The 22,138-nt window shown below is 55.0% G+C and overlaps 1 protein-coding gene across 3 annotated transcripts in view; it reads right to left on the bottom strand.

Annotated features, from left to right (window-relative positions):
- Positions 1-4,435: 4,435 nt before the first annotated feature.
- Grk5 (G protein-coupled receptor kinase 5) overlaps positions 4,436-22,138 on the bottom strand; it is a 192,152-nt gene continuing 174,449 nt past the window's right edge. For 2 of the 3 annotated variants that reach the window (XM_026384279.2, XM_026384281.2), the window contains 7 exons: positions 21,821-21,858; positions 20,278-20,367; positions 18,724-18,932; positions 15,686-15,823; positions 11,642-11,779; positions 11,048-11,179; positions 4,436-8,959 (listed from right to left, as the gene is read on the bottom strand). In XM_026384279.2, coding sequence (XP_026240064.1) covers positions 8,861-8,959; positions 11,048-11,179; positions 11,642-11,779; positions 15,686-15,823; positions 18,724-18,932; positions 20,278-20,367; positions 21,821-21,858 — 844 coding nt within the window. In that variant the 3' untranslated portion in view covers positions 4,436-8,860. The remainder of the gene's footprint in view (positions 8,960-11,047; positions 11,180-11,641; positions 11,780-15,685; positions 15,824-18,723; positions 18,933-20,277; positions 20,368-21,820; positions 21,859-22,138) is intronic. The other variant, XM_026384280.2, reaches the window with a different exon arrangement.

The raw sequence follows: 22,138 nt of genomic DNA, 5'->3' as shown, positions 1-22,138 counted from the left end.
TTCCTTGTTTCAAGGTTGGCCCTCCTTTGGGAGTAAGTCATGCAGGGCCATTGGACTTCTGCCTCCATGATTTTCAAGCATTTAGCCACGACAGTAGGTTGGCGGTTTTCAATCTCGCCACCTTTACCTCTAGGGCAACCCGAGAGCCACCTTCAGAAGGGTCTGAGCCTCTTAGAACATTCTCCCCAGGGGCTTCAGTGTCACCACCCTGGTGGGTTTTCATACTCCATGGAGGGTCCTCACGAAGTTCTCCCAGACACCCTCTCCACATTCCACCCCCCACCCCCAGGCTTGAGGTGAGTAATCAATTGCTGCCCCCCGCCACCCTATCTCCCAGAGAGCAGGCGTCCGCCAGGCAGCTGCGAGCAACTTCAGAAGGGAATGTTTTTTAATGCAACTGATAGTCGGCCCTCTGTACCCGCAGATTGAAAATATTTGGGGAAAAAAGTGTACTAAACATATACAGAAGTTTTTCTTTTCTTTTTCCTTAAGTAATACCAATTAACAACTATTTGCACGGCATTTACATTGTATTAGGTATTATTAAAAATCTAGAGATAAACAATCATATGGGAGGGTGTATGTAGGTTATATGCAAATACTATACCCTTTGGTGTGGCTTGGGAGGATCTGGGTATCTGCAGGGGCTCCTGGAATCCCCCTCCCCCATGGGTAAGACGTCATGCCCGTCAGTTCCCAGACTCCTCCCTCTGGATTGGTATTTACATGCTGCTGCTGCTCAGCTTCCATTTCTTCCTCCAGCGCCCATCAGAGACCTAGAGAGCTCTGGGTGGAGAGAGATGGACTGGACCAGGACCAGGCTGGGCAAGCTGCAGCACCGCTGAGGCCCCATGGCGTCTGTTGTTAGAGACTCTGGCAGGAACCTGGAGATGGAATTTTTTTCTCTATTCCTGGCCGGTAAATTGGTCTGTGGTGTCCCCTCTCACTGCAGCCCAGTCTCTGGATGGGGACCATCGGAGGATGTATTAGCTTCCACTTTGGGGCAAACCCCTGAGACAGCGGGTAGGGAGGAAACCCTAACTGTTCATGTCATAGTTATAAGGGGAAAATCCAAAGGAGAGCAGATGGCACTGCTTTGGTGAGGGGGTTATTTGGAGCTGAAAGCAATGGAGAAGAAGGTATAAGGAAATCTCACTGCCTTCCCCCTGTGTGCCCGAAACAGGACTGCATTTACAAAGGTGTCTCCCTCCCCTCTCCACCAGGAAGGACAAAAGGTAATCACCGTAGACCACTGGGAACTGCTAACCAGGCCTGACCTAAGCGGGTTTGCATGAATCTGCCTCCTCTCAACTTGCCACCCCTGGAGTTGCAAAGTCCTTTTCCTTTGTCTTGGTGCCTCTCTGACAATGTAGAGTTCCTTGGTTAAGATGCTTGGTCAAGCCAGTGCTAACCACCCCTTCTTGTTGCTCATCTCAGCGTGGCCACGTGCTAATGCACTTCTGGGTCCTGGGCTCTTGCTAATCTGCCTTTTGCAGTCTAATTCACAGTGTCCAGCTGAGAACCTGAGGGCAGAAAAAGAATTGTTTTTCTCCCCCGGAAGCCCATTAGCAGAAACAGTCTTAGCTAAGATAAAAGCTCTCTCTGGAGGCCTGTATGAGCCTTCATTCTAAGGAGGGCAGTCTGGGATGAAGATCCTCTGCCTCCTCCCAGTCCCATGGAGAAAAGTCCATCAGCTCAGGCTTGGCAGCCCCTGGCTGTCCCAGGAAACTTCCAATTCCTAGACGGCTTGCAGAGCTGCTGCCCTCTGCACTTACTTCTCTATCAATCTTGGCCTTCCAGCTTCCAACTGGTGAGAAAGCAAGTGTCCATTGTAACCACCCAGTGTCAAACACACAGTCATCCTTCATGTATCTGGAGTGCTTCCTGTCTATCAGGCATGAATACGCACTTCATGTGCATCACCTCAACTAACCATCTCAGTCACCTAGTGAGAGCGCGTGTTCTTACTATACCCATTTGCAAATTAGGAAATCGAGGCTTAGGGAAAGGAAACAATTGACTAATCTCTCCCAGGGACATAAGCAGAGAAGCTGGGATTCAAACCCAGGCCTCAGGCCTCTGGTGAACTTAACCACTGGAGTTTAAAAGACTCCAGCAAAGACATTGTTTTTTCCCAGACCAAAGGCAAGGCCTTCAGAGAGACAGCACGGCTCAGATGGGAAATGCAGGACCCGAGGTTCAAGGGTGCTTTAAAGGTCTGGCCTGATAATGTCATTTACCACCTGATCCTACTTCACATCTGACAATGTGCTTGCTCACTGGACAGTGGGCCTGGCACCGGGGAGATGTTTTAAAGAATGTCATCATCCCTCCTTCACCCTCTAGCCTCACCCCATAAAATAGTAACAATAGAAATGATCAGGGACACAGGACAAGCCAGAAAGCCTCATTCTGGGATTGGGCTCATGGCTGAGTGTTGGAATGGAGCTGTTCCCAGCTTCATTATTCAAGTTTCTGCTAATTTGAAAGAACATTTGTCACTGGCTTCGGCAGAACCTCATCGGAACAAACAATAGTGCTCAGCAAACATCATAGGCGCCAGATTACTGGAGGCAGAGTGTGTGCCACATGCCTGGCCCTGGCACTGAGGAGAAGCAGGGTAGAGAAGGTCCTTGCCTGGATCCCACAGGACTAAGGGGCAGGTGCAGATTCCTAGGGCCACCTGTGGGGGTCTTAAGAGTCAACTTGGCATGTCTGGAAACTCTCCAGAGTGACCCCAACCCCTCTTTCCCTTCTCTAACCTTGTGTGTACTGTAGAAGTCTCTAGAAGGAATGTGATGTCGATGGAGAACGATAATAACACTAGCAGCTACTATTTATTGAGCCCCCTGCCCCCGACTCAGCTCCGCCAACTCCCACCTCTTGGGGAAGAACTGTTATTCTTCCCATTTTATAGCAAGCAGCAGAGCCTGGATAGAATTCTGGTCTTTGATAAAGTAAGCCCATGTCCTTGACCCCTACTCTATGGATTCATCTGATGGAGTCAGAAGGTCCAGACGTTTACAACATCCTGGGGCAGCAGGTGCATCTGGGCAGACGTGTCTGTTTGCCGGAGCTGCCATAGCAGAGCACCAGCCTCTGGGAGCAGAGTCATTTGACCCTAGCCTTAGCCTGACTTTGGTTCGGGCTCTCTCAAGTCTCTGTCCTCAGCATGTAATCCATGGGCCAGTGGCTTCATCTAGGATCTTGTTAGAAATGCAGACCCCCCCACACACATGGTCCCAGACCTGCGACTCACGGACTCGTTCATCAGGAGGCCCAGGTGAGGCAGCCGAGCCCTCTGCCCTGCCTCTGGTGCTGTCTTCTGGGATGGGACTCCAGAGCTGTCTCTAGCCAGCAGAATGGACTTCCTTCCCGTGGTTCCCACCAAGGCATGGAACCAGGAGCCAACTTCTGCGGCCTGAGGCCTGCTCCTGAGGGCCTGACTTCCCCTCCTCTCCACAGTCTGCAAGATGCAGGCATTTTCCAACCCTCTGAGGGACTCCGCCAGAGGAAGAGCACCTGGCACTTTCTGATTCCCTGAGTGACTACTTCCAGACTGTACTGGAAATGGCACTTATGGACCAATCCGTGCTGTCTGGAGTGAAGAGGGTGGTGGAGGTGAGAGGTGGGCACCTCCTCCCACCCAGCCCTCCCCACCTGCCTGGACAGAGTGGTGTAAATAGTGAGTGGGCTGAGGGGATCCTAGGTGGGCAGTCCCTGTGGCTGGAGTGTCTCTCTCCAATCCTGTGTGCAGGAGAGGTGCTGGCTTCTGCCCAGGAGGCTGCCTGGGCAGTGGGGGTATTGGTGTGGGAGGAGAAAGTCCCAGGGAAAGGGTGGGGCCCTGTGAGGCTGGGGAAGGTCCTCCCCATCCCTGATGGGGCTCCTACGCCAAGCTCAGAGTCTTTCCTATACCTTTCCATGTTCTCCCCAGACTTGTCTGCTATGCTCAGTAAACCTTTGGCTATTGGTTCCTTCTCTGTCCCAGGAAAGGCCCTTTCCAGCTATGGCTGCTCCTCCTGTCCTACCCCACTGCCCACCAGCCCCACTTTCTGTCCAGTTCCAAAGAGAAGGCCATGGCTGCCCCATGTGAAGGCTGAGCAGCCACAAGAGCCCCCCCGCAGCCCAGCAGGCCTACACTTGCATAGGAGACTCCTCTGGGCAGGTGTGAAGGCCAGACTCTTGCCACCCTGTTGGTGCCAAGAGGCTGGGGCCCTTCTGGGCTTGGATACAGAAGCTGGTGGCCTGGTGAGTTCAGATGGCATCCTTAGGCCTGCGCACAGAGGGTGGAGCTGTCAACCTGAGGCGAGGCTGTAGCAGTGGGCCCGGGTACCCTGTGGCAATGTCCTGCAGATGAAACGGGGTGAGAGCGCGGCCGGAGGAAGGAACCCAGCACTGTTTTCAATGAGGAATTTATTTCTCTTAAAAAACACACACACACACACACACAACAACAACAGTGGTTGGATATAGACACAGCAACACTGTGACATGTGACGGAACATGAAAGTTTCAGAGCAGCAGAACAGAAGCAGTTATCCTCAGGAATGACCTCTAAAACAGAGCCATTTTCACCCATCAACAATAAAATCTCCAGAAAAAAATACCTTTAGAGACTAGAATGATGATTATTATTTTAACAATGCCAATAGCCATGAAGCTCTTCTAATTGAGAACATTTATTTTTGGCCTAATACAAAAACAACTTCTAAATTGACTGGGGAAAGACAGCAAGGTTCTTCTTCTTTGGGGGGAGTGTCTTCCTTCCCTCCTGGAGAGAGCTAGCTTTTCCCATGTTTTAAATCACTGGTCTGGCACAAGACTTTAAGTTTAGGCCAGAGGAGCGCCCCGTCCCCCGTGCGCCTGCAGGGTTCAGCCTGAGCTTCAATAGCTAAGTGGCTGCTTGTGCAAACAGGTGCAGAAGTTGCCTTGGGGGGTGAGGCTTCCCAATTGGGGTCCGCTGTGACCTGGAAGAAGTTAGCTCTCTGCTGTCCACGAACTCACACAGCTGTGTGGCTTCCCAATGCACAGGATTTCGTACTCACGATCTTTCCATAGCAAAGGCTTAGAAGTTAGAGGGTTCATTCCCAGGGCATCAGTTCTGATGACTCAGGAGACAACCCGAAGAGGTTGCCCTTAGTAGGGTATAAGTATTCAGCCAGAAGGCAAGCACACAGAAACCCGTGAATGCCAACTCAGACTGGCATTCCTTCTTCCTCTAAGGAGACTTCCCGTGGTCCAAGAAGCCACTATTCCCATTGGCAAGGCTTGGGAAGGAGGCTGTGGTGCCTTCTCTGCATTGTCAGCAGCTCAGCAAGAAATTGGTGGGAAGGTAGAACTGATGACTTGAGGCTTAGGAAAGGAGAGGATGTGGAAGAAAAAGATGGATTCAACAGTGAAGCTGGGCTCCTTGGAGAGGCATGGAAACTTCCTGGCCTCAGCATCCTCTGGAGGCAGCCTGGGCTCCAGGACAGGCATCCACCTCTCACTTGTGCTTCCAGATGCAAAGGGGTGTTCATGTGCATGTCCCCAGAACTCACACCAACATCCTCCTGGGGGGAGGGCTACCTGTCAGATGTGCATATCACAGGGCTCCACTCCTCTGAGATGGTGATACATTTCAGCAGAGTAGCAAGGCCCTGCAGCTGCTGCAGACACACAACACTCAGCCACCGTGCAAGCGAGCAGCAAGCGAGCAGCCCTGGAACCCCGCAATTCAGAGGCAAGAACTAGCAGATGTGGGATGGATGGCACCCTCTGCAAAGGTGGGAATTGGGCCTTTTTGAAATTTTGCATAACATTCTGGGAGCCCCACACCCAAAAGCTTGACAAACACTCATCAGTGAGGGTGATCAAGGCTAAGACTGCCCTGTCCACTGAGGACAGCAGCCTGCCTCCTGAACCGTGGAAGCAGAGATGCTTCTGTGAGACCCTGTGGCTCACCCCAAAGGCACAAAGTCAGTGAATATCTGGTGAGAAAAATGTTACACTTGGAGCAAGAAAAGGCTCTTTTGCGAAGAGCTCAAATGCACAAGAGAATTACATCCAGCCACCATCCAACCCGCCATCTCCCAACAGGCAATGGGAAGGAGGGCTCGTTTGGTTTTAATTTAAAAATATCTTTTAAAAATGCAGCTGTAGTGCTGGGCACACTAGTGTGTGCCCTTAATTCCAGGGCTTGGCAGGCTGAGGCAGGAGAATGGCAAGTTCGAAGCCAGCCTGGGTAACTTAGTGAGACTCTCTCTGAAAATAAAATAAAAGGGGCTGGGGACGTAGCTCAGTGGTAGAGCACCCCTGGGTTCAATCCCAGTACCCACCTCCCCCCCAAAAAAAGTATAAAAACCAAGACTGGAAGAGGAGCCAGACAGGGAAGGAACAGGGACTGGGCCTCCTTGGGGAGAAGGGCTGGGTTCAGGCACTGTTCTCAAGATCTGCTCTGTTGTTAAGAAGGCATGGATGACGAACAGGCCTCATGACTGCCCCCACCTCTCCTGGCACTTGCAGGGACAGGTGACGACCAGGAAGGAAGACAAGTGGTCCTGAGTCAGTGCCGAGTCCCGTGTTTCGGACCGCTGGCACTTCTACGATGTGGAACCCTGGTAGCCAGGCATGGCGTCTTTCCCCTCCCTGGGTTCTCTGCTGCATATGGACAGGACCTTGGCTTTGAGGCATGAAGAGCCATCAGCACTGAGCCATCTGACAGGGGTAGAGTGGCTGCGAACGGGGCGAAAGGAAGAAACCTTCTAGGCAGGAGGCTGGGTGGTGGCTGGGGCTGGTGACCGACCCAGGAGGATGATGGCCTTTTCCTTAAGGAGCATCTGCAAGAGCTTGAGGATCTTGAAAAACTGACCCGAGAGCGCCCCCCTCCTGGCGGAACCCGAATGCAGCTGTCTGTGTTGGCTTTACTTGGCGCAGCCTCCTGGGCTGCTCTGGAAGATAATACTGTACGGTAGGGTATTTGAGAGGCGTCCGGCTATTTATTTTCTCCATTTGCTTCTAAAATGACCAAAGCCCAGACCCTTTTCTAGCAGCATGTCTGGGGATTCCCACTGAGGTTTGCTGGGAGAGCTTGGAAATGGGGCCGACGTACCCATAATGCTCCTCCTTACGAGTTCGAGTCCCAAAGCTGCTGGCTCACCTGTTTGGGACAGTCACATTGGTGACTGGTAGCCTAAGGTGCTGGTTCTCCTACTCCAGGATCATCAGAATAACCTGGTGAGCCTTTAGAAGATGCAGATTCCTGGGTCCCACTCAAGGTTCCCAGGGGCAGAGCCTGGGAATCTGCATTTTAACAGAAGGCACCACTGAGGCAGGCAGCATCCACCCCCCCCATGAGACACCCTGGCAGCTGCTGGTGGCTGACCAGTTCTGAGACAGAATGGAAAGCAGGGCTAGGCCAGGCAGGGGAGCCATAGGCCAGCCACTCGCCCTGTCCTGGAGGGGAGCTGAGGGCAGATCTGCTCTTTGTCACCTTTGAGGTAGCAGGGCATGTCCAGCTCCCCAGGCTGGACAGCCAGGCTACAAGGGTCCAGGGATGCTTTCAGAGGCCCCTGGTCTGGAGAGCTCCTGCGCCTCCAGGGTCTACTTGTGCCTGAAACTGAGATGCCTGCTTAGACCTTGCCTCCACCCCACTCTCCTGCAGGAAGTGACAGTGAGATTGTCTTGAGTTTTCTTGGTGGCCCAGTCTGTCCTGGGACATGCCGTTTGCCTGGAGAGATAACCTCATCCATGCCACAGTGGTCAATTTGTGGGGGCCTGGTGAAGATGCCCAGACTCAAGACTTGGTAGACACTTCAGGAATGTTCTGAGCCCTGGGTGAGCTTCCCTCCCCTCTGCAGACACAAAGGCTGAGAATGACCCACTGGATCTCACCTCCTGATGTTCCCCATGTCCTGAGGGTTTGGAACACTCGAGATTCCATGCCTAGTCCTTCCTGTTACTATGCTTCTTTTAGAAATACTATATGACAGAAATCCCCAAACACAGCACAAACCTCTTGGAAACTACTGGCTTTAGCAGCTGGGACCTTGCAGAAAGAGGCCCGGAGCCCACTGGGCTGTAGGCAATCTTCTGTGCAGAGCGGGCACCCTGCAGAAGGAAGAGGGGGCAGTAGGGAGGCAGCAATGGCAGCTGAGCCCCTGTAGGGCTGGCTGCACAGTCCCAGAGAGGACATTCTCAGGGGAATTCCAAGTGGGTCTTGAGCACTTGATTCAGATCATAACAAGCCAATAGAAGTGTGAGCCACCATGAGGAAAGGTTAGAGAGGGATGTAGGTAAATGCAACCAACCCTTTAAAGGTGAAAGGTGAAACATTTTCTACATTTAATAAAAACATTTTCTCATCTGAGTCTCTGGAAGTCTGGAGTCACATTTTTTTTTGGTAACCCCCCCCCTTCTAAAATGTCTTAAAACACATGGCTTAATAGTGGCTGCACAGAAAAAATCTACACCTCAAAGTCTGGACTTTCATTTAAATACAAATATACAAAATGTAAACTGAGACAATAGAGAAATTTACAAAACTTTTCTTTAAAAATAATAAAGACAAAAATTCAGTTCTAGTTAGGACGCCTATTAAAATACGTGCAAGTTGCCGTATCCCATTGGGTTTCTATTGCAATGTTCAACGAGGGCAAATCCAATCCACCCCAGCTTGGGGCCGCCTTGAAAAAACAGACCTGAGTGGAAATTTCTTTGAGAAACCTCGAGGCTCTTTGAGGAGGTGGACGGTCCCTTCCCTGGCTCCTGGGGGCTCCCCTGGCCTCCCAGCCAGAGGGGAAGCCCCACTGGCCACAAGTTCTGCTTCCAAGGAGAAGGGTCTGGGCTGGTTCCACTGTGGACTTCAAGGCCAACGCCAAAACTAGCTGCTTCCAGTGGAGTTTGAACTGACGTGGTTTGAATTGATGTGGTGGTTATAACTGGTCTTGGAATTGGACGAACTCTTGGAATTGTTCTGATGCTGGGGGAGAGGGGGAGAGAGAGCATGTGTCAGTCCTCCCTGAAGTCAAACCCTGGCGCTGACACATCTGTGGGGCTCTGGAAGAGGGGACAGGGTGCAGGGGCTGCTCCAACCCACTTCTCTTGCTTTCTGTGGCCTTTTGCATTCTCCCCTGCAGACCTGGGCCAGAGGCCAACCTTGAGGCTGCCTGGGAAGAACCTTGGAATTAAGGGAACCCTGACTCAGGGAGAAAGGGCCCCTCCTGTGACATCTGTGTTGGCTAAGCCTACAGACCTGGAATTTGACTGCTGGGGTTGGGATCTGACCACCTCTTAGTTGACCTCCTGCAGTTTCTTTAATCCCTTGGTTTCCTGGCCTGCAATGAGGAATGAGGGCTTCGTGGAGTTGTTGGAAGAATGAACGGAGGCCATGTATGCAAAGGCTCCAGGAAGTGCCTGGCCCCCAAATGCTGGGCTGCTCATCATCAGCCTGGCACCTCCCGGCATCCCTATGGGTTCTGGGCCCCTCAAGTGGCAGGGCAGAGAGGGAGAGATGAGGAGCATCAGCCTCACAGGGGCCAGAGCTGGGCACTGTGCTGGGGGTGCCATCCCCCTCCTCCACCCGACTCCGTCCTCTGCAACTCCTGGCAGCAGGCATGTTGATTTTTTAGGTGGTCAAACTGAGGCTGGGAGAGGTTCAAAAAGCTGCCACCTAACCAATAAATGCCAGGGAGCCTTCTAACAGGAGCCCCGAGACTCCACAGCGACTGCTTTCTAGACAACTCCTGGGAGCTCAGCTGCCTGGGTGAGGGGACAGGTCATTTCTTTCTGGAACTTTGGTTTCGATTGATGGAACAACTTAAAAGTTATATTTTTACATTATGCAAACATAAGTGTATTATAGAATGGGATGTAAATCTTACATGGAGTTTTAGATAAAATGGTAAGCTCGGGGCCTCAGCCTGTGTATGTCCCCTCTCCTGCTCTCCTCCAGCTCCTTCCCAGGGCTCACCAGATGTGTGAGCTTGGGCAAGTTCTTTAATCGCTCAGCCTCAGTGCTCTACTCTGTGAAATGGGGTCATGGCAGCACAAGCCTGGGCTCACAGTTCACTAGGATGCCCAAGAGCAGCGAGGCCTCCCACACGCTTGCGCTCAGCCTGGCGCGCAGGAGGTGCCCAAGACGTGTTGCTGAAATGAACAGTCTGGGGTTTGGTGGATATTAATGGGAGAAGCCCTGGGAAAGGGCCCAGCCCAGTGGCCTGGTCCACAGTGGAGCTCCCCAAAAGCCACCCTCACCCCTGCAATCAAAGCAGGGGGGCGGGGGTAGATTCCGGGCCAGGAGGCTAGAACTCCACCTGCCTCTTCTTTATCCTCCTGGGGAGGAGGAGGGAGAGGAGGGGAGAAGCCAGACTGGGGGAGGCTCCCAGGGTAAGCATCTTCTGGAAGGGCCAGGCCAAGAAGGGGCACTCTTTGGTTGCCACTAGGGTCACAGGGTGTGGGCCCCAGGCTCTCAGTCGTCTGGGTCTGCCTCCCCGCTGTGGCATTTCCCATTTGGTCTATGTCAACCGTTACTCCAGGGACTGGCTGTGAGGGGTGAATGTTTTCCCCCAGGATGGGTCTCCTCTGGCTGCCAGCTGCAGGGGACCCATTCAGTGATGAAGGGGGGTCTGCCCCAGGAGCCATGAGGTTCTGCAGGGATCACCCCAACGCCAGTCTCCCTGCCCTTTCTCTGTTCATCTTCATCTACACAGTTGAGTCCTACCCGGGCCATAGGGGGCAGTGGCTCTCAACCTGGGGTAATTTTGTCCCCCGGGGGACACTTGGCAATGTCTGCAGACATTTTCTACTGTCACAGCTCGGGGGAAAGAGGTGCTGCTGCATCTCACGGCGGAGGCCAGGGCTGCTGCTTGCTGTCCCTCAGTGGACAGTACAGCCCGCCACAGGGAACCAGCCCCAAACGCCGAGTGTGGAGGGAAAGACCCCGACGTCAGGTAGACTGGGGATGCCCACCCCTTCTGCCCTGGGGTCCCTTCTGCAGCTCTGGTCTTGCTGCTTTACACAGATGTGGGCCGGGGTCCGCGCTGAGGCAGGGTTGGCAGCCGGATCTCACCTGACGCCGGAAGAGCCTCTGGAGCAGGCCTTTCTTTGGTGGTTCTGGAGGCTGAGTTCTGTTTAGGTCTGGTGAGAGGGTACCGTCGGGTCCAAACACATTCAGCTCCTTAAAGCATTCTGTTTCTATCATCTGGAGAGGCCAGCAGGGACATGGCCTGTTACCCGGGCCTTATCGTCCCTGACCCGCCTGCCCTCTGCCTCCTGGACCCCGATGAGGCTCCCCTGTGGCTCGCCCAGGGGTGGGTGCAGCCTTGTTCGGACCCCAGTGAGAACAGGAGCTCGCTCATCTTCTTCCACCAAACCCACCTCCCCGTCGCCTCTCTGTCCTGCCTCTGCGACTGCTGTTTTCGTCTCCCCTCCCAGCCAAACCTCTCCGGGAGGCCCGTGCTCCTGCCTCTGTTTGCTCGCAGCCCATCTGGCTGGCTTCTGAATCCCACCCTGCACCGTGGCCCTGGCCCAAGCCCCAGAGACTGTCCCTGGGGCACACCCAGCAGCCACATTTCTGTCCCTGTCTCACCCTGCTCTCAGCAGTGTCCTGGCCGCTGACCACCCCTCCCTCCCAGAACGAGGCCCTCCCTCCCACTCTGCTCACCTCGTTTTGCCACGGGATGGACACGGAGCCTGTGGAGAACTTGGAGTAGAAGTCATCGTCCGTGTGGTCCAGGTTGACGCCTTTCACGGTGGAGAACTGCTCGATGTCCAGCACGTCCTTACAGTACACGGCCCGCGGCTGAGGAGGCAGAGGGCTTGCTGCACATGTGCCCTGCTTTGGCTTATGAGTCCCTGAGCCAGGCCTTGGGATTTTGATGGGGAGCAGGGGGGCTTCTTCCTGGGGCTCCCCCAAACCTGCCCTGCTCTCTCTGAGCCACCAAGGGGACCCAGCCAAGATGAAACAACAGCTGGGTGTCTAGCTGCTCTGGGCAGGGCTCCTTCCTGCCATTGCTTCCTGACACATGCCAGAGTTCACCCCACGGTCGAGGCTGGGCTGAACGGGGAGGGGGCACCGCCTGTCTCTATGCTCATGGTCCTTGGCACCTCTGGCCTCCCCACACTCCCTTAGCCATGTCAGTTATCCTGAAGATCACAGCATTGGGAAGGTGGCAGCGTTTCCAGTGTCACCTCTGTTGGATGAGAGCTTGCACTGGACAGTTTGGGGCCTCTGGTCCACTGCTCCATGGAAAGAAGGAGTGCTGGGGACTCTGGACCAGAGCAGGGGCCTATGTGGGAGTTTGCCTCCCTCAGGTGACCAAGTTGCAGATGAAGGATGTCCTGGGGGTGACGGGCACAGCTCTGGCAGGAATAGCTCCCAGCCCCTTCTCATGTTAAGGGGCAGTGAGGGCTATGGATTAGCACCTAGACCCGGTGGCCAGACAGACTTGGGCCATACTCCCAGCTGCGGTGCTTAAAAACTTTGGAGAAGTCACATATGCCCTCAGTTTATTCACCTGCAAATAGGGGGACAACAGAAGCCCAGGGCCATCGAGCTTCTGGTAATGCCGAGCACCGTGAGTGTGCGCTGCTGTGATCATGACAGAAGGTTTTTAACCTCACCAGCCCGTCAATTAAGAGCAGGGGGCCTGCTCCACGCCAGGGCTGCCAGAAACGAATCTGGCTGGACTCATCGGTTACTGGAGGTGGCTTCCCGGGGCTCTAGGAGCCTGGGGTGTGGAGACGGGGGCTTTATAGATGACTGCGGGGGGTGGGTACAGAATGCCCCCCAGACCTGGCAATGGGCCTGTAGCTGGAGGGCAGAAACAGGCTCCCCAGGACTGCCGAGGGCCCAGCACAGACACTGGCTAATTCGAAGGTCATGAATCGGCATTGGCGTGCGGGCTTGGCGTGGGCAGCAATCACTCAGAGGACTCTAGCACTGGTCTCAGGACTGGGTACTTTCTGGGGCCTCCAGTCCTAACTGCTGCTCAAGGAACAAGTAGGAGGCTTGGAGGCCACTCAGTCCCCAGTGCAGCAAATCGCTGGGCCAAACTGTGCGTGGGCAACGATGGGGTAGGGGGCGTCCAGCTTCACAGCTGTGATTTGCCTCCTCTACTTCCAAGGCCAAGGGTGCATGCCACCGTGGAACATGGCAGTATCATGTGCAGGGTCCAGTGTGCAAGGAAGCACAGGGTCCTGTGCTCAAAATGTATTCAGAATTTCAAGACAGCAACAGCGGGGCTTTGAGCCAAGTGGGCCAGTGTGACTGCTCGTGTCCAGCCCCTGAAGCTGGCCCTGGGAGACATGGAGATGGATATTTTTCAAAAAGTGTATTTTTAAAAAATCTGTTCTGGCATAGAAATTTATCTAACTTGCCAAAATTTACCATCTCATGGCTATGACTTCTTGGAGAAGTTTCCTTTTGGAATACATTTATTAAAAAGTCAAGTGAAGTGAAAAAGATAGAGTCAGCAATGGCCCTGAGGGTTATGAATGTGGCCGCAGTCTGAAGGTGGTGTAGGAAGAAGCAGGAAAGGAAGCTGGGGTGGAGGACAGGCCAGCCCTGGAGACAAAGTTCCCAGCTCACAGGGACCTGTAACTTCTGCTCACCTCCCAGTTGGCTGGTAGGCCTGGGGCCTTGGCTGCCCAGAGCAGGGGCCATGGACCACAGGGTCCACAGGGTGCTGTGGACCTGGGGAGGGATAGACACATCCAATGGGTGATCTCATCTCCTCATGACAGCCTGAGGTGCTCTGCAACCCGGCAGGAAGGGTCACAGTCAGGGGGACCAACCATCCCTGTTTGCTCAGGACACAGGACTTTCAGTGCTAAAAACAAGACAGTTCTGGGCAAACCTGGATGACTGGTCACCCTGATTATCAGAGATGCCACCTTCCACCAGCTGGAAGGCTCTTCTGGCACTGCCTGGCCAGCTCCATGCAAAAGCCTTCACGACACCATCTCCTCCTCCCGGGTCCCGTTCTCTGCTCTCACTACTCTATTCCCACTTTCACTTAGGGGGTGCTTGCTGACACGTTTCCTCTGAGACGGAGAGTGCCCAGAGAGAAACAACCCAGTGTTCTGTTCACCATGGGTCCCCCAGGGTCTGGCACAAGGCCTGGAGCATGCCGGGAGGTTGTTATGTCTGATCTCATCTCATCACCATAGCAACAACCTGGGGTGGGGGATGGTTCCAAACCTTTGCCCCAGACCCAGCCTGGGTGTCCACCTCTCCTGCAACTTGGGACATTAACCGAATAACACAACTGTCATGTCCTTGCAACCACTCTGGGTGGTTTCCAGGGATACTGAGTTGTAGCTGTACCCAGAGACCTCAATGTTAAAAACTATAAGCCACTAACTCCTGGCTGGTGGCCTTTCCTATAGCACAGTCACTCTAAACCCCAGCTGCATGTTAGAATCACCTGAAGAGGTTTTGAAAACCCTAAGGCCCAGGCCTGGTCCCAGATTCCTTGAGGACCAGGTCTAAGATCAGCGTTTGTCATGTCCCCTGCCCCAGATGGACAACCAGGATTGAGAGCTATAACTGGGACTCTCTCCACTACCTGCTGACACTAGCTAGGCTGGGCTAAGTTTGTAGCACTCGGTGACTTTTACTCTACATGCTCAATGGCTCCCTTCTTCCTCCATAACTGGCCAGATGGGGTCAGCGGTGGCTGCCATGGCCACTGTTTAACACCCAGCTGGGCCCTGTTTCTCAAGACTGCTGCTGCCCTCCTGCCCTTCCCAGATGACCAGGGCGTCCCCATCTCCAGGGAATGCTGGAGTTCCAAGGCTGGCCCCACCTTCCTCCGCACAGGGTGGTGCTGGGGCAGGGGGATGGACGGCAAGGCTCTGATTTGTATTTGTTGCCGATGGCAGTGGTGCAAATATTCTCACCCCTCTGCTACAAGTGGCCAACCTGAAGTGGCTGAGCACTGAGTTGGGAAGAGGATGCATACTCAGCTCTCACAGGATGCAGGAAGCCAGCCCACTGTCTCAGGGTCCCAGGTGTAGCCTCCATGCCCCACCTGGGATGTTGTCCCAGTCTCTGGGGACTGCAAAGGAACAGAGGCGGCAGCAGATCTTTCGGACTTTCGATCTCTTGATTCGACAGAGTTCAGGCCCTGGAGCGGCAGCCTCAGCCTGTTCTGCCCCTGCCAGAGCCAGGTCCCTCGAGCCTCTAGCCCAGCTGAGCGTGAGCCTGGGCTTCAGGGACTGGATCCTGCCTAATTTAACTGAAGTGCTGCCTCACACCCTGACTTAGGACCTCATGAAGGAGAGAGGCCTCCTTGTAATTTGAGCTGGCCGTGCCTGGCCCAGAACCTGGCATAAACAGTAGGTGCTCAGTGCGTGCTAGCCTACCATGCTCTTGAAAACCCTCTCCATTCAGTTCATTTCACTGTTAGCCGTCCCTGGCAGTTTGGAGGAGAGGCAACATGGGCCTCATTAGGCGAGGAAACTAAAGCTTAGGAGGGACTTATCCAGGTCCCTCAGTCCAAGTACCCAAGTCTTTGGATGCCCAGTGTGGGGCTCCCAGGCCCACACCCCACCTGAATCACCGGGCACGAAGTTCATTTGCAGCATTGGCAGGAAGTAGCCAGAGGGAAGGGACAGCAGCATGACCCATGCTCTGCCAACATGGGGGCAGTGAAAGAGAATGGCCCTGGGCACGGGCCTGCTGGGGGCTGGGGAGGCTACTCACATCTGGAATGAAGGGAGGGTCCAACATCCCGGCCTCCAAGCGCTTGAAGTTCATGTTCCTGAAGAATGGGTGCCTCTTGACCTCGGCCGCACCCTCCTCCTGGCAGCCCAGCCTCTGCTTGGCGTCTTTGGTGAGCAGCTGTGACAAATGACCATGAGGCATGCGGTTGGGCCTCTCCTTGTGCCAGAGGCCAGAGGGCAGAGGAGTGGAGGGACGTCTGTGGTCCCTGTCACACTCTCTCTCCCACCTATATCTCTGAGCCCTCCCAGGTGTTCCGACCCCAGCGCTGGCCTCCTGAAGTTCACGGATAAAAGGGAATGTGTTCCCCAAACAGAATAGCCAAACGTGGCAGCAGGGCAAGCACCAGGTGACATCCTTGTAAGGATTAAGCACTTTTAGGCCCTATAGGTGTCACTCTGTTCCTCTGACTTCCAGGCTGGTGGCTCAGGCCTGTTACCCACACCTTGGCTTCTCTCCTCTATGTGTAAGGGAGTGGGATTTGCTCTACATGTTCCAAGAAAGGCAAGGCTCCCCGTGTAGCGGCTGGATGTGCTGCCGCAGCCCCCAGAGCTTGCAGGGGCTGGCCAGACTGGTGGCATAAACCAGAGCACTAAAGGTGAGGGGTGGACTGGAGTTGGGGGCAAGCCTGATAGGCTGCACCTCGGCTTCTGTCAGGCAGGAATGTCAGCCAGGGCCCAGGGCTTCTGCTGCTTTTTGAAGAGGTGCCAGAAACTCAGGTTTTTATGTGAAATCTCCTTGCTTTTAAATCCTGGCAATTAATCCACTATTCAATTCTTTCTAAAACATTCCATCCAGGCTGAACAAAACACCCTCCTACATGCTGCCAGTCTGCAACACGATCTCAGGTGTACATCAGAGGGGGAGAGGGTGTGAGCTGGGTGGGTGGGGCAGGTAGAGAGCAGGCCTCCTGGAGGGCAGGAGGAAGGGCAGGTGGAGGGCAGGTGGAGGGCAGGGAAGGTCCAGGGCTGGAACTCAGCAGGGGCCTAAGAAGGTGGACACTGAGGCCTGGGCCTAGGGTCTGGACCCAAGGGACAGAACAACAAGATGCATTAACTTCTGGACCTCAGGGGTCAGGGCTGCCAGGTCCTGTGGCTGCCAAGATGGAATGGGGAAGGCCTGAGGCCTGAGACCTGCTCCCTTGCTGCTTGTGGAGCAGCCATCTTAGGCAGGAAGGTTGGAGCTGTCTGAGCCCAGGAGCCGCCCCATAGACCCAGGCCTCCAGGGTCTTCCTGCAAGTCAAGCCCGGCGGTACCTTGAGCCAGTTGGAGAGCACAGGCCTCAGAGGCAGCCTGTGAGGAGGGTGAGGAGGAGGTTGAAGACAAGAGTCCTAAGATCCCAGGAGAGAAGACAAGGCCAGAGTCCTCTGGCAGTTCTTCCATGGGAGAGTCACTTTGTACCCCCAGGCCTGGTTCATTGGAGCAGTCAGCTCAGCCACAGCCACTACTTTCTCTCGATGGCCACAAGGGGGCAGCAGAGGGACATCTGTCTTGCTGGTTGCTGGAGGATATCCCAGCTCAAAGCTAGAGAGGATGTTTGAGGGTGCAGAGGTGGGAGTAGGGGTCCACTCTGCCTCTTATCCTTTAGCATGCACCATGTCCCTGTTGATGAAAACTTCATTCTCTGAATTTATGACCCTGACCTGCGACATTCAATGACGCTCTGACCACAGCTGTCCAACTCCCTCTTCTACAGCCATGTCCAGGCTGGTCGTGTGGCATAGATTCCTCCCCATGGCACAACCAAGCATTGTCCACGCCCCTGTTTCCATCCATCTGACCTTTTCTGCCTTGTTCCTCTTGTCCCCAACCCCAACTCTGGCTGCAATGACTACCTGAGTCTCTTGGGGGCCTCTTAGCACACACAGTTGGCCAGCAAGCTACAGGGTTTGGGTGTGTGCTGCCTGGTACACAGTGTTCCTTCCCAAGGGTCCCTCTCATCCTTAGTTCCACTTCTTTTGGTTGTGGTCAGATGACGGATCCAGCCCCAAATCCTTCTTCCCACTGCTCGAAGCCATAAATGAAGCTGGTAAGAGAAGGGGCTGGGCTGAGCGTGGATGGCTGTAGCTGAGGGGCCTGCAGGGCTGGGTGAGCCAAGCCCCTTGGTTCCTGGGCCACTAGCAGTTCAGCCTGAGGTTCCTGGAAGCGGACCCTTGGGGGTTTGTCACTGGCTTTCTAGGCCAGCTCTTCCCTAACCTCCAGCCGGGCTGTTGATACAGGCACTGAATCTGCCCCAAGGCCACGTGGATTCAGAGAGGAAGGAAGAGGGGACTCAGTCCACACCCCCAGGTGCAGTGGGACACCAAGGACAGGAAGTCTGTGGGCTTGCAGGTGGGCAGAGCTGGGCATTCAGGCCCTGGACATTCAGCTGCCTCTCATTGTGACTTGGGAGCTCAAGAGCCAGGTAGAAATAGGAAGTGGCCATCTCCCTACAGAGCCAAAGAAGGGCCTGAGGGCCAACCCCAGAGTGGGGCCCACCTAGGCTGTAGCCCAGGGTGGACCCCACCTTCAGCTCTCCCACTTTCGTGGCGCCTTTCCCCTTCCTCTCTCTGGCTGACCCAGTCCCCCAGTGTGTGCAAACCTCTCCCATGTGTGTCCTGCTCAGAGTGGGTCACATCCCGTTATCCCAGCTGCCGTCATGTAGAACCCAAGCCCGTGTCACCTGCACTCCACCGAGGGGATGGAAAACTGTAAAGTACTCAGACTGAAAACGTCACTGCCCTCCTGCAGACTCCAGTCAGCACCTTGGGGTCCAGAGCTGAGGGAGCAGCTGACTTGCCCGGAGAGCTGGGTGTGGGAGTGAGGGTGTCTCACTTCCCCTTGGCCTGCATGGTGCCCTCAACCCCAGGCTTCTCCTGAGGCCTTCGCTCACCACCGTGGTCCTCGGCAAAGAGCACAAGCACCTGGGCCTGGGTCTGCTCCACCCGCAGCCTAGCACGCCCTGACACATGTCCCTTCTGGGGAAGGCTGGGGGCTGGTGGGAGAGCCACCCCTGGACACCTTGGGCTCACTGGGACTTACCATCTTGCAGATGGACTTGGCCTCCTCGGAGAACTTGTGGGAGTACACCTCCTCTGTCTCCAGGACCCGGCGGTCCACCTCTTCCCGCTTCACCTTCTCCTTGCGACCACGGAACGGCGACTGGCCCTCGATCATCTCATAGATGAGACATCCCAGGCCCCAGTAGTCAGGGCTCAGGCCATATCGCTGGTTGTTCAGAACCTCTGGAGCTGGAGGCAGAAGAAAAGGGCAGGAGGGGTAAGAGCTAGCAGCAGCAGGACTGCCCAGCCATATTGGCCAGAGCTGCTCCTCACCTCAGAGGAGGTTCCTGCACCCTGGAGTAGCATTGCTGGTGGGTGACCTGGAGTGTCTCAGCTGGGACATCCCCTCCTCCAGCCCCTGGGCCAGCTGCTAGAAACCTCAGCTCCTCCAGGGTGCCTGCTCTGCACCATCAAGGGTTCTGATTGAGCACCAGAACTGAGAGGTCCTGCTCCCTTGAGGTGTCCCCACCAGAACACGCACTCACTGCCTTTTCCACTGCTGTGTCCCCAGTGACATGCAGTAGGTGCTTATACATACTTGTGGCAGCAAATAAGGGTGTGTCCACCCAAGTTGAAGATTTTAAATTGATCTGGAATTCAAACAACCTCCCACTATGTCTTTCCTACCCCTTTGACAGAATGAACTCTAGATTCACCATAGAAGCACAAGAAAGACAGTCACACGTCATGTGTGAATGCATGCACACATGCACTGGGTGCACAACAGCGTTGCACACGAAATGTGCAACACCCTGTGCAAAAGGAGATGATGTAAATGCAGAAGCGAACATGTAAGCAGGGATGCAGAGAGGCTTATCCATCATCCACCATCATCTACCTGTCTGTGAGCATCCACACGGGCATGCGCACATTCACATGGGCACGCGCACATTCACACAGGAACGTGCCCTCAGATTGCCAAATATCATGCAGTCTGCAAAGGACTCTTCAGCACCAGAGACCAAGCACTGAATCCCACAGGCACAGCCTGGGTGGAGGGCAATGAGGTGCCTGGCTCCAGAGCTCGCATGGTCACATGTCCCAGGGTGAGTGGGGCGTGTCTGCAAGGCATCAGAGGAAAGCTGGGGGAGGCCCCATTTGGAAGCAGGGCTTTGGGGGCCTGGGTTTAGTTCCAGGTCACTTCCCTAAAGCCCCTGGGACATTGGTCTTGGGGCGGACTGAGGGGGGCAGGGCAGGTGTCTAATTAGAATCATGTTTGGTGACACAGTGGACTCATTTTGGACCCTTCCTAATGACTTTCCTCCTTTCAGAGGGGCCATCTGCCTGCCCCCACCCCAGACCTCTACTTCCATGAGGCCTCCTTAGCAGTGCTGAGTGCCAGGCTCTGGCCACCGATCCCCCAGAATGGGGTAGGGGCTGCAGAGAGCTCTTCTAGGGTCCCATGTGCCATCTTGGCTGGCTAGGGTCCACCAAGGAGTCAGCGGGGGCCTTGACTACCTCTGACCAGTGGTGCACTGTGGTTGGGGGGCCCAAGGGAAGGGTCAGCATGCGACAGGAGCAGGGCCACACTCACCCATGTAGCCGACCGTGCCCACCCGGCCGCGGATCAGGTCTCCCTCAGGGATCTTCACAGCCAGCCCCAAGTCTGAGATCCTGATGTGGCCTGTGGGGGACAGCAGGGTCAGCGGGCCTCGGGACAGCTGTGTGGGAGCTTGGTCCACCTCAGCCACAATGGCGAGGCACATGAGCTCTCAGTTTTCCCTCTGTCCCATGAAGATGTGACCCTCGTCTGCCTCTCAGGGTGGGCACAGGACCCGGGAGAGGCCAGGCAGGACGTGCCGTGGGTGAACTGTACTTTTTAGGAGTAAAACACAAAGATGCAAAAGGATGCCGGGATCTGGCTGGGCGCTGGCCGACCTGCCTCATAAAATGCCCTAATGGGCTTTCTGGAAGGCTGAGGTCGCAAAGTTTAAAATGTGCTGGCCTGATTCTGGGATTGCTTCATGGGAAAAATATGAGATTCTCCTGACATTTTGCAACAATTTGCTTAAGGGGAAAAAATTACAAAGCAATTTGGGAAGCAGCTCCCTGCCCTGCCTGGTTAGTTTTTGGAGGTGGTTTATTTTTTCCCTTCAGAGAAAAAAAAAAAGGGCAAATGTCTGGAGATGGAGCCCATCAGAGTCCTCAGAGTCCAGGACCGACCCAAAGACCCAGGAGACGCCCACTGAGAGCACCAGCTGCCTTTGTCTCACCACAGGCAGGGTCGTGGCTACATCTTGCCCTGCAGGAAGGAATGTGTCCCTCCCCTTTCTGCCTGTGGATACCAGGTTCCCCTGCAGTCTGGACCTCTGCAAGTCCCAGTTCAGAGAGCAGGTGGGTGTGGGCAGTCCGCAGCAGGAGCTCAGTGTGGGCGGGGCCCTGAGACTGGCATGGCTCTGGGCCCATCCACAGAGGACCAGCAGGCTCCAGGACACCCCGCTTCTCCAGGCACAGCACCCCAAAGAGACCTCTCTCCAGGGGCCTGGGGCATGTAAGAGGCCTGGTTCTGCTCCTTGCTCCCCACTGATAGCACCAGCTGAGCCTGGCTCCTTAGAGCCTCAGTCTTGTCACCTATGAAATGGGCACTGAGATCCCACCTTCTGTGGAGATGGGAAATCCTGGTCAGGTAGCAGGTGTGGAAACTATTTTGCAGGTGTGGGAGGCTACATGGTCCTCAGGGCTTACTGTGGCTGCTCTTGCTATCCCTGTGCTCACTCCCAGGAGAAAAGAACGATGGTAGCAGACAAGCAACGACACCTAGCAGGCTAACGGGGGCTCCCCACAGCTGTCCCCTCGAGAGGGGAAGGCGGTACGCTCCTGGTTTCCACGCAGAGCAGGGAAGTTTCGTGTCAGTGTCTGTCAGCGTCTCTGAAATGCCAGGCTGCTCACGCAGTGCTCTCTGTCCCTCTGGGCCAACCCACGATGTTTCCTCACGAAACAGGAGCTTTGTCCACACCCACTGCCTCCCCCGGCCCAGGACTGAGAAGCCGGAGCGAGGTCTTCCCATGGCCTCTCCTCCAGCAGTCCTGTGGCCAGAACCCTGCAGCCATCTCCCAGAGCCCTGAGCCCCGACTCACCATAGTCGTCCAACAGGATGTTTTCAGGTTTCAGATCTCTGAAAGGGAATGACAAGAGGCACCTGAGTGTGCCCATCCTGGGCAGCAAGGACAGACTGGCGCCTGGACTGACCCCTGGGTAACTAGGCCCGAGCACCCCAGGGCGTCCCCTCCCACCTCTGGGCTCTGACCGGCTGGTCTCCCTAGCTCAGGATGATCTTGGGGTTCTTTATCTCCTTCCAGGAACTTAAGACAAAAGCTGCTGTTTGCCACAGGCATCTTCCTGACCCTGAAGGGCGACTGGGAAGGTAGGAAAGGCCAGTCCTGGCACCTGACCAC

This window comes from Urocitellus parryii, chromosome 5 (assembly GCF_045843805.1).
Source record: "Urocitellus parryii isolate mUroPar1 chromosome 5, mUroPar1.hap1, whole genome shotgun sequence".
NCBI classification, from domain to species: Eukaryota; Metazoa; Chordata; class Mammalia; order Rodentia; family Sciuridae; genus Urocitellus; species Urocitellus parryii.
This window is presented reverse-complemented; position numbering and strand designations above follow the sequence as displayed.